General features: G+C 35.5%; 1 protein-coding gene across 2 annotated transcripts in view; it reads right to left on the bottom strand.

The window, feature by feature from the left end:
* The window catches only part of OLA1 (Obg like ATPase 1), a 111,698-nt gene that overhangs the window by 4,706 nt on the left and 89,604 nt on the right, over positions 1-17,388 (bottom strand). For both annotated transcript variants that reach the window (XM_067299042.1, XM_067299043.1), the window contains 2 exons: positions 2,709-2,849; positions 1,941-2,037 (listed from right to left, as the gene is read on the bottom strand). In XM_067299042.1, the coding sequence (XP_067155143.1) occupies positions 1,941-2,037; positions 2,709-2,849 (238 nt within the window). The remainder of the gene's footprint in view (positions 1-1,940; positions 2,038-2,708; positions 2,850-17,388) is intronic.

Raw genomic sequence — 17,388 nt, 5'->3', positions numbered from 1 at the left:
TAATTCTCAGTGTTGGGACATCGAGATAGATGCCTTTGCCACAGATAAACCAACTGATATTAAAGAGGGGCAGCTTTGTTTTTTCCTAATAGGTATCAACAGCAGTATTGATTTTAGAAGCTATGATTGTGTTTTGTTGTGGGATTCACTTCGATCCCTAGCTCTTCACACAGAAAGTGAGGAAAATAAAGATTTTTAAATAACTTTATAAAAGCTGAATTATTCAAGACTTTTAGTTATGTCCAAATAAATCTTCTCTTCCTTTCAGTTAAATGATAACATTCACTGGAGATCCACATTTGTAATCAAATACAATTTATGAATCTCAAGCCCTATATATTAGCTGATCTTTATTTCAGAATAATTTTAGTAAGAACAAAAAGAGTATTCTTGCCAAAATGTCAACAATTCAATAATTAAAAATATAAAATCACATGCAACTATTATAAGATAATTTACGTTTATGCAGTAGAAGAGAATGCATTATAACTGCATGCCTTAAATTACAAGGGCATACATTCTGCGCACACACAACCATGGAAAGAAATTTGAGAAATAATGGTGACCTAAAGGCTGCTTAATAAAGCATGTTAAAGTGCTAAGGAATCTGACACTGTAAAGCACAGTTTTTACAATAAAAGATGTATTGGGTTAATATGGCTACTCACTGATGCTTACCTGACTAAATATCTTTGCACATTAAATCAAAGATACTTACAATCAGTCTTAAGATAAACCAGCTTTCACATTTTCTAATAAAGAGCAAGCATTTCTCCTACTGAAAACACTGGAGTTTCAGAATGTGCTTTCAAAAACTAAGGCAAAAAATCAGAACAACAAAAGCTGGTGCTTTTATGTTATTTTGGTAGCTATTTCAAGGATTTGAGCTAGGAGTTATCACTTAAAAGGAGATGGAGATGAAAAGAAAAAAAAAAGTGCATTCAGAAAAATAAGCTTAACATGCGCTAAAATATATACATGAACATCTGTAGCAATATTAACCAAAAATACAGATTTATTGGAAATTATGGTGATTAATGAAAACAAATTAATTCTTTTGAAATGAAATTAAAACATCACTGAAATTCACTGCACAGCACTAAATACATTGATGCAACAAATAAAAGCTCAGTGACAGATTTGCACCTCCAGAAGTTGACATCTTTATGTTTTATAAGATGGAGCTTATAACTATATGCATTTCAAAATATTTTCCATACTAATCTTTATATTATAATGTATTTACACTCAAAAGCAAACCACTACAGCTCAGCTCTTACGGTCCTCTGGGAATAAATTAGTCGATCTCTATGGTTGTAATCATTTTACATCAATATTTAAAATACATAACATAATTTTAGGCATTACATAAGTTACTGTATAAACATATAAAACTACCAAAATAAACTAGGTCTAAAAATTAAAGTCAGTAAAAGACCTGAATTATTACACACTGATTGTAGGTTTTGGAGCCCAACTGTGTATCCATGAGGAGTATAATGATGTTATATTGCTTTTATTGCTGAAAATGTAATCCGAGCAAAGCAAAGGAGGAATGAACCACCCGCAACCCAAACAAACTTAGTGAATACAAAATGAAAAGCAACATCAATTTCACCGCAGACAAACCCAGTCACACAGATTAAGCAAGCACAATACTGGTACGTCTTATCTCTGACCACAGGAGGAGGGTAGACAGATTCTACAGGATGAAGAAATTCAGACTATGTAATAGGCAGAATCAATTGTTACCTGCCTCAATCAATGCAGCTCCACTTTCACTGTTCAGCAGCTCACAAATAATTAAAGTTATCCTGGACAAAAACCTCATCTGTAATGACTAGCTAACCGCCACCATGACAAACTTCAAAGTCAGTGATATCAATCTGAATTCAATAGTGTGGAACTGGATATAGCTGATGAATAAGTATGAATCTTACCCTGATGGTCCATGCACGCACTTCATCTGGGCCTGCAGTGAAAAAGTATTCTAGTTGGAGTGCCGCATATCCAGCCTTAATGATCTTTGCTAAAGCACTGAAAAAAAAATGAATCCAATTCATTCAACATAGACACAAAACCCAGCTAAATGTCTCAAGTAATCAATTTACAGGAAAAGGAACACATATTTTGAAGACATTGGATCTACTTTTACACAGAGCAATAAACAGAGTAGCCTTTTCTTTGAACTCTCTTCAGAAGAATTACTTTTTTACTGCGTCATCATAAAGACACTATTTTGATTTGTTTGTTCTGCAGGATACAGAAATATGGGATAAATTTAAATTGCCTATCAGGCAGCACTTTTGGTCTCACGCAATTTTCAGGACCCAAGGTCATCAAACCGTTTGACTGAAATTCAATATTGAAACAATTCATTATAGTTCTTCAAAAAATTATGGCAAAATTTTCTCCACGATCCCTATTCCCCATGGATGACGAAACAGTTTTGGTGATCATTCCTTCTCAAAAATATACATAACTAATACCTATGTTATAATTAAAACACTGTACAGAGATGACAGATGACAGTTAAAAACTTAATTTAAAATAAATCTTTTCACTCTGTCTCATGGTAAAGAAAGGAGAAGATTCTCTCTTTATAATGGTAATTACTCTGTCATTTATTATTCTATCAGCGCAAGCAATTAAATTACTGCAAGGAAATAGTTGATAATAAAGTGTAGGGAAAATGAATGCTAATTAACCTTTGTGTCATGTTCTCTTCCAGATACTTCTGTTTCTCCTCAGCACTCATATCTTGCAACTTGAGTTCCAAGGCCCCACTAAAAGGAATGACCAAAGCACCCGGGTCGTGCTTGTCCACCCACTCTTTAATTTTTATCAACCTGTAGACAACAAAGGGCACAACATTATCTTGTAGTGCATGCATGGCTGTACCACATTCATTATTATCAAGTAGCACATACATATTCATAAGAATTGCACGGTTTTATGATGCCATCTTTTTGTGTATTGCTTTCCAAGGTCAAGGCATTAACAGGCAGCAATTGCTTCAGGTGTACTCCATTAACATTTCACTGTTTCTTGGTTTCTGTTTGGCATTTAATCTATAAGAAATAGCCATAATTTAAGAAAATAACTAGTTTTTTGGTAGATGTTAAATACTGCAAGCTGAAATGCTAACTGAATAAAACTTTGAGGATCTGTGGACACATATTTTTACAAGACTTCTCAAGGTGGTATTTCACAAACGTTTAGTAAAACTGGGGATCTTTAGTTGTTCCTCTGACTTTTTTTTTTTTTTTAATAAGTGTCTTCTCTCAGTGGCTAGAGCAGCTGGTATTAGCAAATAGATACAAAGATATACAAATTCCTAGACAGCAAGCAGCACCCTGTTTTTTGTGGCTACTGATCTTGGAGTATGCCATAAATAATGAATACATGACCACGTTTCTACTACTTGCTCTCACCTTCCTATTACCTCCCTAGGGCAATACCTCTAGATATTATACTAGTATTATTTTTAAATAAAGAAACAGATTTTCTATTTCTCCTCATCTTCAATAACTGGCAGCAACATTAATAGTTTGCTGCACATCTAATACAACTTTTTAGTTGAATGAGACCACAAAATTAGAGCTACAGGTTTATGGTACTAGTTTTTGAATGTTCGATATCCTCTAAAAATTTTTAATAAAGTCTTTGCAGCTACAGATGATCTTTAAACAGTGTTTTAAAATAGGTACCACATTCATGACTTTCATATTTTTTTAAACACAGGTAGCACATTCATGACTTTCATATTTACTTTAAATTGAAGGGAGACATTCTTAAGATAGCCCGAAGGGCTGATGACTCTTCAGTGTTATTTACAGGGCACTATTTCTGAACAGGTGTGAATGGTAAGAATGATAACTCTGTATGTTCAGCAAGAAAACACAATGGGCACAGGAATAAACTACACTGAGACATAAAGCACAGTGCATATATTTAGATACAAAGCACAGACTATAGCACTTTGGGTGCTGTAGATGTTTCAGACCTGAAGCACCCACCACGCAGCATAAGGTTTTATGCTTGCTGAGTTCTTTTTCTTAGTCTTGCTAATCTCCAAGATTTAGACTAAGGTTTTAACTGCTATTATAGTAAAGTGCTTTGAAACTGTGGCCTGCAAACCTTTAAATAATCAATGCAAATGTCACTTCAGAAAAAAATGAACTGAACCACAAGTTCATCAACACACATTTGTCAAAGAAAATAGCAGGGGATCAGAGCTATTATGAGATTAAGTGCATGGCCCACTGAGTAGGGTTTTAGATGGGACAAAGAATATAAAAGTTCACTCAACAGTTTTCACACGTTTGTTATACAAGGCTGGTCTTCTGTCATTTACTTATGTAAATACCCCATCAGTGGTTTTCAATCCTCATTATACAAATCTTTTTTTTCTCCAGTTATCCAATGAAAATACAGTCTGGTACCCAAGACTGATATTGAAACACTATTGCCTTCCAAAATGTCTGAACTAAAAATCACAATTAAGGTGCATTTCTGAAATCACATGTGACATTAATAGCTCTTCTAAAACTGGCATTTATGGTTAACTGATTTATTTTGGCTAACAAACTGGATATCAAAGTTCACAGCTTATAAATACTGACCTTCTACATAAAATCTATCTAGAAATGTATCTTCTGTTCATAAGTGTACTTCAACACCTGTGCACGTCTCTTTTTTTAAAAAAGAAAATATCTAACATTGCGGTTTCTAGACTAATTAAACAGTGTACCAAGTGAAAGACAGAATGAAACACACAAACTTGAAAAAGTAAAATGAGTATAAAAGTAATGTCTAAAATTGGATTCAAATCCTGTTTGGTAAATATGGTCATCGTAACTAATAAACTAAGAACTATTGTGGAACAACAAGATAAGAAATAATTACTTTGGCTAAAACACCAATTCAGAATAATAATAGTCCTAGACTGTCATTTTAACAGCTTTTCTATTGAGTCCTTAGAGGGATTATTTGCATTCCTCAGGTATTCTATTGTACAATTCAGATGAATAAAGACTTACAAATCATTCCTCTACCGCCAGTGTGAGACTTTGATCCAGTGAATACACCATTGTACCTTAACTATAATTGGCAAAAAACCTGACAGTGTAGAGCATCACAAGCTTAATAACAAAGGAGAATATCTCAAAGTGTTGACAGATGATCTTCATAATGCAGGAGCAGAGCTGGTACATTTTAGCAGTAAATGAGCACTGAGGTCTAAAGGTCTCTGAAGTGACTGACATCAGACCTGCTACAGCCTCACTAAAAGAATAAGGTACTGCATCGTACTCTGTAGAGACAGTCAGGTTCTCTGCCTGAGTGTTTCACTTTTGTGACTTTCAATGTCATAGGAAATACTAAAAAGCACTAAGGAATTCCCCTAATGGTAACCAAAATAAAGAAAACTAATACAAAAAGTAAATACTCCAATATAAATACTGATATATATATATATATATATATATATATATACACCAATGAAATTTTATCCAAAGCAAATGAGATTAAATGATAATCAATAAAGTAACAGGGCAAATGTGCTTTTCTGTTAAAGATATCCAAGTGTGCTAAAAGGAACAAAACCCTCTTAACAAATGGTAACAATTAATGTCAAATCTGTCTTTTCTGAGCACATAATTTTTCCATGGAAATATTTTGCTGTCTGTAAAAGGCAGTGTTAACACACTTATTTTGGCCTGTGTTGAGGTAAGCAAATCCTGGAGTATTTCTCCATTTTTTCATGCTATATTTGACAATGAATTATGAAGGGCATTCAATTTTTTTAGCTGAAAGAAACATAATCAACACTTAAGAAAATCTCAGTTTTTTAAAAAAACACTATAATTAACAAATGAAACGTAAAAAATCCAGTGACACGCAGAAGGACCGATGACAATGATTAATCTCTGAAACAAAGTATTTTTAACTTCAAAAAGAAGCGTTCAAGATGTAATCACTGCTTGACAAAGTAAACCGAAAACTATGTGAAGACAGTGTACCTACTAAAAGCAATTCTCTTTCCTAACTAGGTTTCTAAAAATGCAATTAGAAGTAGAGTCAAAAGTAAATTCTGATTATAAAATGCAAAACAAAAAGAAGAAAGACTTCTAGTAGGACTCAGTACTACTGAGAGAGTAAGGGATCTCTCAGGCCATTTTTGGACATCCAACAATCTTCCTCTCTTGAGGCATTTGGCTGCTCCCTCCAGGTGACTGTGCAGGGAGCAGTGTACCAATACTAGCTACAGAGGATTCCTTCATCAAAACATGATTCTATTCACAAAAAATGGACAATAATATCCTTTCTGGAAAAAAAGAATAAAGGCCCAACAGACAGTATGATACCATTCATTTTGTGATTGCATGGAATTATAACACTTACTTGAACCTGGGAAAACATAAGGGTAAGTGAATAAAATTACTATTTAGATTCCTGTGATACTTGGATATCCTGTGAACTGGATAAAATTAAATCATAAAGAGGCTCTATTATTGTCTGCAATAGCCCAAGAACTAGAACACGTGAATAAAAAATGAGAAGTGACAAAGTTAAAAAAAAATTTAACTTTAAATTTAAAAAAAGAAACACTGTGTAAAATATTACAGACTGCCATAGCAAGAAGAACAGACATGAATGACACTCAAATGAAGGTGGTACTCAAAACTGACCTAGCAAAACACTAACAGGAATTAAGGTGCTCACTTTCAAATCTAACGCTGTTACTGTTGGAGGGTAGATAAGGAATGGTAAACGCATTTCAGGATACCTACTACTAACTCAGAAACACTGCAAAGACTTAAATGTTTTCTTGTCACTAACTACTAAATTCTAAAATTTGCCAAATGTAGCATTTAAAGGCATTCCAGATTTTAAATTTGCATTGAGCTGACAAGGGAAAAATAAATGAAAGTAGCCAATGACTAAGTCCAGAAGGATCAGGACAGCTACCAGAGGGAACTGCTGACATTAGATCAGGATACAGAAAAGATCTTCAAAAAAGGTTGAAAAATCAGGGCAGCCACTAATTGACAGGGCCAATAAGCAAAGAGCAGAAAAAATGGGAGCTGTGGAGAATGGAGAGCCTCCACTTAAAAACTGTGATGACTCCCAAGACAAAACCTGCAGACAACCAAAATAACTAGATACGGAAGTTGCAGAATGTACATTAGCCAGAAATCAATATTTGACATGCACAGTTTCATGTGACAGTTCCAGATAGAAACAGAGAGATCAGAGCAAAACCAGAAGTAGTGATGGAAGAGAGAAGCTGCAGAGGAATTTAAGCTCTGTGGACATCTGCAAGACAAGAGGATCTGAAGAACTGACCCCTAACAAGAAGGGTAATTTATGAGAATATGCTTTTGTATAAACAAGACCAAAAACCCACCCATCTAACTCATGAAAGAGAAGCAACTGTTTTTCTGTTCTACATTTGAACTAAGAGGTGAAATGAGCAGAAACCAAATAGCATGGAAGGGGGGAAGAGAATACCAGGTAGTACCATAAGACGAAAAGAAATAAATGTAGATAATGAGACACTAAAGATCAAGTTAAATGATCAAAACATACAAAAGACTGAAAAAACAGATCTACAGATAAAAGTGAGAACATGAGGTCTTAGAAACTCCAATATGTTCTTCCCATTGACAGTTTTAAGCAACTGAGGATTTTTTTTATTATTATTTTTTTTTAACAGGATGAACTATACTTACATCACTCCTGACAGCAAATATCTAACTTTTAAAAACTTCCAGTGATGGAATTCTACAATTTCAAAGGCAATGAATGTGTTTAGTGCTTCACTCCCCACTGTTGAAAAGTTTTCTGTACGTGTAGCCTAAGTCACCTGTACTGCAATTTAAATGCATTACTTCAACTGAGCCTATGTACTACAGACAGAGACTACACACTCTCTACCTTTTTACAACAGCCTTTTACATACTTTAAGACTTAGGTATTTCTTTCTTTATTTGCCATTTATTTTGAACTTTTCTTGTAGGTCATGTTATTACTTCTAACTGTCTTTAGTTTCTCAACTTCCAGCCATTCTCGGTGCTTTCCTCCGGGCTGTCTCCAATGGGATTCACTGATTGTGGGAGCACACAGTTGCTAAAGCACACTTCAGAACTCCTGCTAATACAGTCTTCCAAGTATTAAAAGAAACTAAAGGATTAATTCACACATTTTTTCAGGTGATTCTCCTATTTATAAAACCCCATACAGCATTTGCTTTTTGTGACAGCACTGCAACGTTATCTTCTGCTCAGTTTATAATTTATTGAATGACCCTGCACATAAGCTATTCTTAATGCTGTATTTGCATAGTTGATGATTCCTACATAAAATCCTTCTATTTGAAAGAGTTGCACCCTAACTCTTTTTTTCCAAATCATTTCTTCCATTTCTTGAGATGGCCCTAAATTCTAATCTTGTTCTCTGCATACCTGGACATCTCCTAGGTTGGGGTCATCTATGGATTTAATGAGAATGTTCATTAATGGAAATACATAACAGTATTCAACCAGCAGAGGCTTCCGCAGATCTCATAACGAGATATCCTTCTATCTGGAAAGTCAACCACTGGTAACTATCCTCTGTGTATGATCTTCCAACCAATCTTGTGCACTCAATTCACAGTAATTTCTACCTAGCCAATATTTCCTACCTTGTTTAAGAGAATGCCATAAGGCATTGAAACCTAAAAAGCCTTAATAAAAATCACAATACAAGGCAAGTAGGTTTTTCCACTATACGCAAGGACATTTAATTTCTCGCACACACACAAAAATACTAGTTTGGTCTGACAATTTATTCTTTGCAAATCTGTGTTGGCTATTGTCATTTGGGTTGCTTCGGGGTGATTAGAAACAGTTAAATTATTCCAAAATTTTTCTGAAAATTCAAGATCAATTCATCTGCTTAAAAATGTCTCGTTTCTTCTTTCCTCTGCGTGCCCTGCTTCTGTCTTTTGAAGCCTCACCCATCACACACAAACTATCTAAAACAATGAGAAATCAGACCAAGATTTTTTCTGCCAGGTCCCAAAATGTACCATTAGGTTTACTTGATTTGGTAGGGTAGGAGAGGGAGATCTAATTTATCTAAGCACCTGTACTGCAAGACACAGTTCCCAGGGGATGTCCTTTCTGTTCAGCTTGCTGGCATACACAGACTCCACGAAGATCAGGCCCCACTGTTCTCAGCACTGTACATATAGGCAATAAGAAACACAGTCTCAGTAAGCTTCATTCCAAGTTTGAATTATCAACAGAGAATGGAAGGGGGAAAATAACGAAATCAATGTATGCACAAAACAGGTCAGTGGCAGAAGTTAAGAATGGGAAACCGAAAGCCCACGTCATAATCTGTTACGCCACTGTAATAAAGCAACATGCTGTAACTCTTACTGTATCTGCTTTTATTAGATCCCTTTGTTCTAGTACTACATGAAAAGAAAGGAAGACTAAACATGAGAATATTAAAGAATAAAAAGGTATTTCCCCCACCACCATGATCCTTTGCTTTTATAAAGGAGAAAGGCTTACAAGAGGTATTGGAGTACCTGTTACAGACCTAGGCAATCCCATTCCAAATTATCAGTGACATTTAGGAATATATTCCTTTTTATTTGCAGTTCCCAGATGGTCAGGAGGAATACAGCAATTCTTAGATTTCAAAAGGCCATTTCCCACCCTACCCCACATCACCTGCAAGTACTTCAAAATAATACTTCAAAATAAAAGCACTACATCCCAGCACTATGGCTGCTCTCCAGCCAGAAGCCTCTTCTCAGTCTTTTAGAATAAGAACTTCCCGTGTACTCAGAGCTTCATTTATTCCACCCTCGCCACCTTTATAAGTTCTTTCATCTTTGATATCTTCCCAGAGTCTGATGTTGTCATCCCTTTCAGCATCCTGCCCCCCACACCAGTCCCCAAATCCAGGCGAACCTCATGAGAGACAAACATGGGGAACCAACCTCACACATCAGATGTCACTTTTATCTCAACAGGGATTGGCTTGAGCCTTAAAACATGAAATGAAATAGTCCTTAAAATTCTCTAACACAACATTTTCAGGCACTCACTATACATTCTGTGACCTCAGGAATCCTATGACAGAACAGTCATATAAAGTATTTCATCCCACCAGATCTGGATTTCATACTTTTTAACTTAACTGTAATTTCAACTCATATTGTATTAAAAAAAAAAAAAAGAATAGAAGTTCCTGATCTACACTGTCATTTGCCATTTATTTTGGATGTTTTTTATAACTTTCCTTAACATTCTCCCTTCAAATGTAAGCAATCCCAGGCTGTCTGCCTCCTGTATGTTGAAGCAAGTTTTTCTAGGCCCTTGATCTCTATCACTGCCCTTGTCTAAATCCCCTCAAATTCTGCAAAAGCCTTTGTTAGATGGAGTAACCAGTCTTGCACCTCCTATTGTAGCTCATGTTGCATCCCAGGTTCTAAAGAAACATTATCATAATGTGAACATGAGCTTCTCATCCCATCCCTTATCCATCCAGATGTTATATTTGCTCTTCTGTTACCAGGTGCACACAGAGCAGACATCTTATCAGAACTTTCTGTAGTCATACTCAAGCCATTCACCAAAAAAATAATCTGCTGAAAAGCAGTTTTGGAAGGGAGAGAGAATCCCCCCTCCCTTTTTTTTAAAACCTGGACCAGTTCCCTGACCCATGCCTTCCCACAACTGGTTCATAACTGAAGGATGGTGCAGGAACAGCTGACAACTGTTAACAACAGGGGCAGTGTAAGCTAGCCTGCCATCCAAAAGGGAGCAAAGCTAGGTAACTAAGTTCAAACAGAAATTTCAGTGTTTATTATTGGAGAATGCTTGCATACGGCATGATTCCTGGGTCAAAATTATCCTGTAAAAGACCACTTTAAAAAGAGATTCCTCAAGGCAGCAAATAACATTAGTTCACAGGAAAAAAAAAAAGTAATTTTGCTGAAAATTCATATGAAAGCACTTCATGCCCTCAATATATAACTCTGTTAATAAATTGAATGATATAGCACAATATGATAACAGTATGCAGTTCTCAGTTTGTCTGCTCTAGATGAACTACCTGAAGATATTTACTGTTTAATGGTAAAAAATATGTGAAGATCAACCCTTCGCTTACAATTTTCTACAACTGACCACTTTTCGAACATTCTTCATATACAAATTTGGCTTAACTAGCATGAAGCTTATTTAGCTGGTTTGCAAGATGCTGGAAGTTTGAAAGAAATTATATCAGAGAACAGGGTATTAACTGAAAAAATGAAAACATAGCAATTAAACATACTTTTATAACTCGGAAAGCTTAAGCCTGCATAACAAAAATCAAATTGACGACTTGCAACTAAGTTTAAATTCCAAAATATCAAGATGGTAGAAAGTCAGCAAGGAAAAGAGATAAAATAATCCAGAATGACTTTTTCTGACAATATACATAAAGTTCCCAGTAAGAAAAGCTTTTTTGTACCATATACAACAAATTCTATCCAACAAAAGGTGAAGCAAGGTCAATCAATATTTGTGAGGAGCATAATTCATGAAGAATAAAGATCTTGAAATCCATTTAAAAGACATCTCATTCTGATCTAATTTTCAGGACTTCAGTAATATCTCTTTATCCAGATTGTGGTCCTGATTAAAATGATGATCAAAAACAATTATGCCTTGAACAATAATGAAAACAGTACTACAGTGCTGCTGTTGTACCTGCTGGTATGCGAAGGGCTTACAGTCTCTAGTTCTGTTTGGTCTGCCAATTCTGAAAATTATTTTTTTCTTAATTAAAAAAAAAAACATAATTGTTTCTGTCAGCAAGGATCAAGAATAGACAGGACGGACCTACTAATGAAACTGCTTAACAACACAGCCTGCAGCAAACCATGCACAAAGTGTCACAGTTATAGGCAGAATGGGCTCCATTTGTAGCAGATATATTTTGGATGGAAAAGAAGCCTTTGGAAATGCATACCTCTTCCTTCTTTCTGCTACCATTTATAAAATGAAAACTTTTGCAAGGTTATCTTAAAAATTATAACAAAGTAATTTAACAAATGTTCAGTTATAAATTATAACAGGAGGAGTGAATTTCAGTCACATAAATCTTACATGTGCAAAATGATGATGATGATTGATATACTACTTAAGATTAGTAGAAGGAATCCCTACTCCATAGTCAAGTTTATAATTTTAACTCTTGTCTCTTGACAGGGCTTCTTATGTTGCTTAGAAAACTGTATTCTTAAGGGTCCCTTGGAAAAAAAATAGGATAATTTATACGAAGGCAATTACAGCAAACAATCTCAAGCCCACAAAAAGGAATTATAATCCATGTATAAACAGAATACTTGATCAAAAGAATATGTCTTGCCTTAACAGAAAAGCTTTACATGAAATGCATGATGAACAACAGCAGCTTAAATATATATCCCTGAGATTCCTTGATTTTTCTGTGCACTGTGTGTATGTGTGTGCGCGCACACGTGCGTGTGCATGTGTACATGAGTATACAAATACAATGCTATACTCCCAAACAAAAAATATGGTCCAAATAAAACTCCAATGTAATGAAATAAATATATCCTGACAACACTTGAAATAAGACACTATACTTAAAGAGCAATTGGGAATATATTCCACTAGAGCTAATTAAAAACTTGCAATGAGTAACACAAATGCAGACTGCGGCGTGTTAGTTATGGTTTTCACTAATGTAGAACATCAATTTAATGAAGTCTAAACAAATTGGGTCAAAATATTCCCCCCAAATCTCTGAATGAAATTTCTTCTCCTGCTTACACATGATAGAGGGAGATACCTTCCTCACCTCTCCAGAATTCATCTTTGTGATCTTAACTGTGGAGTCCCTCCACACCAAACAATTCTCTCAAATGCTCTCTTCCCCCACCATGAGTTGACAAAAACTATACAAGTGTTAGAACTACAAGAGTGAAACATTACCACAATAGGAACATTACATTTAAAATAATAAAAACAGGGTTCTTTTCGTTTTCCCCTCACCTTCACTGTGTACTAGGTCCACACTTTGTGGTCACATGATCCTACAAGCCAGATTTTAAGAAACAAACTACTATAATGAGACCAGTAATAAAAAAATCACAGAAGCTGGAAATATTGTAGTAAGTTTTTTCTGAAGAAAAGATCAAACTTTTTATTAGACTGAAGCATCCTACTCAATAAAGCAGAAATTAACTTTGATATTTATACAGAAGAACAGTATCTAAACTCTCAGTACAATGATGAAAGAATTTAGCTAAATGCTTAATATTTAAGCAACAGCAACTCAAAGAATACAATGCTTAATCTCAGACACCTGATTTAGATGCCTGATCTCACTCTATATAGTTAATGAATCTCCTTATATAGTAAACAAAGCGGGGGCTCCTCCAAAAGCAATTCAGAGCACTTAAATTAAGGCTCCTGTTCTCACCTTCTCCTTAAAGCATCTTCTCTCTCTCTTTTTTAGAGGCTGCTTTAGAAACTAACCCCTGACCTAACTGCCTAAGTTGCATACGTAAAATTACATGGTGTGCCCTAGTCTTACCCATGCTGATACATTTCCCCAAAATACTGTATAATAAATAAAGCAACATACACTGTACTGTCACAGGAATATCACCATGCCCAAGTAAAGCACTAAATAAGTTAGGGATTTCCACAGTGTGCGTAGATGCCTGGTATGAAGTGCACTTCACTAATTTGAAAAGCTGTCATAAAAATGTTCAATTCTAAGGACACAGTCTCTTTACCTGTCTAAACCACGATGAAAAGAAAAGGAGAAATATTTGAATCATCTATTAAAATATACTTGTCCAAGGGGAACACTGACTGATTTTTCCAAAGTAGGATTTAAGCAAGTATATGGATCATTGTGTGAAATTACACTCTGTTTAGCTGAAGGACTATAAGGACTCTATCAGACATGAAAATTTTTATGGCTGAAAATGGAGTGACAAATTTCTGTCACAAATAAATACTCTCACTCCGTGGGTGGGTGTGTACAAACATTTTTATTTTGCAAACACAAACTTAAATTTGATTTGTTATAAAAACATCAGTTTACCCATCTTCTTTTTCTTATTGATTAAGGAATTAAGATGCATTCAGCACCGCCCTCCCCCCCACCATCATTTTAACAACAAAATTTGACTGAAAAAAAGTTCTACCTCTATGCTACAGCTCTTCTGTGGTCTGTTTCGCCACTACAAATACTAGTACTAATAAGAATAACAACAATAACAGAATCAAAAGGCCAAACCTAAAATGTAAGCCCTTGGCCCTGAGGCCATTTTTCAGTAGAAAATCAGGAACATAAGCCCCAAATCATACTAATTCATGTAGAGTCTCTTCTGACTAACAAAGAAAAGGCTCCATGTGTGGAGGCATACATGATAGTTGTCAACATAAATGAAAATGTTCATGAATAAAAAACAGGCTGTATAAAGAGCTAATTATAATATTACTATCAATTGCTAGCTTACACTTGCAAATCTTTCATATCATATAAATGCATTGTTTTTGACATTTCTCTGTAGCTAAACATCACATCATTTCACTTTTTCAAAGTAGTTCAGATACGCACAGGATAGACTATAAGGAATGTGAGCTGAACTACAGTTACACTGAAAGAGAAAGCCTATGGCATAAACATGCATTTTCATTAAAAAATAATTTAAAACATTAATACGTTGCCAACTCAAAGAAATTCTAGACTTCTAATTGTCTATACAAACTGATTTCTATTTTTTGCACATTCATCCCTTCCATCCACTACAGCTTTTGAAAACACTGAGCCCAATCATGCAATCGGACTAAAATAATATGAACACCCAAAGTGACAGTGAAGTCATGCACTATTCCACTTGCATCCAGATGTTTGCCTACCATTAAAAACACTAACATTATTTGCTTAAAACAATCATTTATGATTTTAGCACAGGAGTTGCAAGAAAAGATTTCAACAACCTATTAAAATCACTGTTTCTATTTTATTGTTCAACTGGATTTTTCTTCTATTTTAGAAGTGCCATTTCTGTAAAGAAATTAAGTTTAGAAAGGTCTGCTCAACAGGCAAAAGCTCTAGTAAGCTATATATGGTTAAAAGCAGACCTAGCCCAAGGAAAAGTACTATAAAATTATAGTGATAAATTATTCTGGGACATGATAATCTACCCATTTCTCCACTAAAAAGTCACTCAATCCACAGATACAATGCTATTTTAGACTTAGTTTGGTTGAGTAATGCCACCATCATAGAAGAACTGATCACAGAAATCACCTGTGGTGAACACAAGTAATTAGGTTTAAAGGAAAAAAAGTATGCCCTGACAAATTTATTATCTCTCTTCAATATGACATGATTTTCTACACAGGAGAAATAAATCTATAATGTATTTGATATGGTGCTGTGTGAGAAACCATTCAGCTGGAGAAGAGGTGGATTAGTATAGACTGTGTGCTGAGTAATGCACTGGATTTGCTGATGGGAGAACAAATCAGTGCTTAAGGACATTATTAATGAAGTTTCTCAAGGACCAGATTTTGAACCAAGCTTGTTTAATATCTGCATTCATGACTGTGACACAAACATTAGTTGCATCCAAAGTTTACTTTTGATACAAGGTCAGGAGATATTTTCCTCAAGGAAAATCATCTCATCAATTGGAAATGACTAAAAAGAAGAAGAATCATGATGTGTTAATCTTCTATAGGCCAACTCTAAGCCACCAAGACAATACAACACGGAAAAGACAAATGTAATTACAGATCTCATAGAAAATGCTTCCCTTTTTGCAACAGGATGCATTATGTCTGCATACAAGGTATTCATGAAAACCTTCATGTGGAATACTATTTGCAGCTGTGATGAGCTAAATTCACAAAAAGATGACCTCTTTTCAGAACAGGTTTAAGATTATCAGAGGAATGGGAGCCTCGTATAAACAGACAGACAGACAGAAAGAGAGAGAAAAAATTGATAATGCCCAGTTTAAATAAATACTGGAGGTAAACACTAATTAGGTAAAACACTATTTAATCTACAGAACAAAGCTGCATGAAAACCAATGAAATAAGCCAGCCATGGAAAAATGTTGGCTGGAAATTAGCAGACTCTTTTCAAACTAGGACAGCAGTGAGGTTCTGTGAACAGCCTACAAAAAACCGAGTGCAAAGCTATCAACCACTGTTAAAAAGAAACTTAATTAATTTATGAAAGTTATTATACAGTGTAGCTACCAACAATAACTGGTTCTACAGAGAATGCAGAGGAGGGATTACAGTAATTTAGGGATTACCATATAGTTACAAGGAAGTAGTAAACTTTGTAAATTCAGAAGTATGTAATGACTATGCAGAAATGCAAAAGGGGGACACAGAGGTCTCAATCTCAGACAAATCAAGTTCCTAGTGGTTCTGTAAAAAGCAGGGCCTCCACTGAGGGGAAGGCCTGCAGAACACAAACACCCCATTTGGCTGGAGCTGGCCAGCAGATGAGCAAGAGCATGCTGGCAGACTGAACAGCACGCCCACGGTCCTGACCAACCACAAAACACAGTGCTGTCTGCTGTCCAGCGCAGCATCACTATATAAAAGCAAGGATCACTGCGGTAGGAAGGGGTAAGGCAAACAAGATTCAAGCTCTTGGAAGAACAGACTTCATGAGTTCTGCTATTCCAAAAGAAAATGTAATAAAAGATAAAAGCAGCCCATAATACTCTTGGACCATGTACACATAGGGGCAGAGTCCTTTGCTACCACTCATGAAAAGAGAGTGTAGACGAGGCATAAAAGTTGGCTACAGTAATCACAACACAGATTGTAAGTAATCTCAAAATTAGGGCAAGGCACCAATTTTAAAAATAGCACTAGTAGGAACACAAGAGTCCCAACCAAGAGTCCCTCTCTGGAGTTGGTTATCCTAATCGGTCAGGTAGTAGGAAAATGAAGAACATGATGACTAAAAAAATGTGCAAAAAACTTAATGAAAGTTACTTGCTTGGCACCACAAACAGAACTCAAAAGGAGACAAAAGTAAAATCCTGTTCTCCGCCACCTAATCTCCAGGCAACGAAACTCTTTCCCACAAAGCCATTCTTCATCATGCTCCATATCAGTGCAAGGTCTGCTCCAGAGGAAATGAATCCCAGGGATAGGAGTTTCCTCTCCTATACAACCTACTGCATGCCCCAAATCAACCTTTCCTTCACATTGAACTAGACAAAATTCCATGGCAGAGAAAGGGAAAGGGCATCATTTGACACAGGCATGATTTGTTACATCTTTTGGACAGGAAATGGATTATGGGATGCATTGG

Source organism: Apteryx mantelli, chromosome 6 (genome assembly GCF_036417845.1).
Source record: "Apteryx mantelli isolate bAptMan1 chromosome 6, bAptMan1.hap1, whole genome shotgun sequence".
Taxonomy (NCBI): domain Eukaryota; kingdom Metazoa; phylum Chordata; class Aves; order Apterygiformes; family Apterygidae; genus Apteryx; species Apteryx mantelli.
This window is presented reverse-complemented; position numbering and strand designations above follow the sequence as displayed.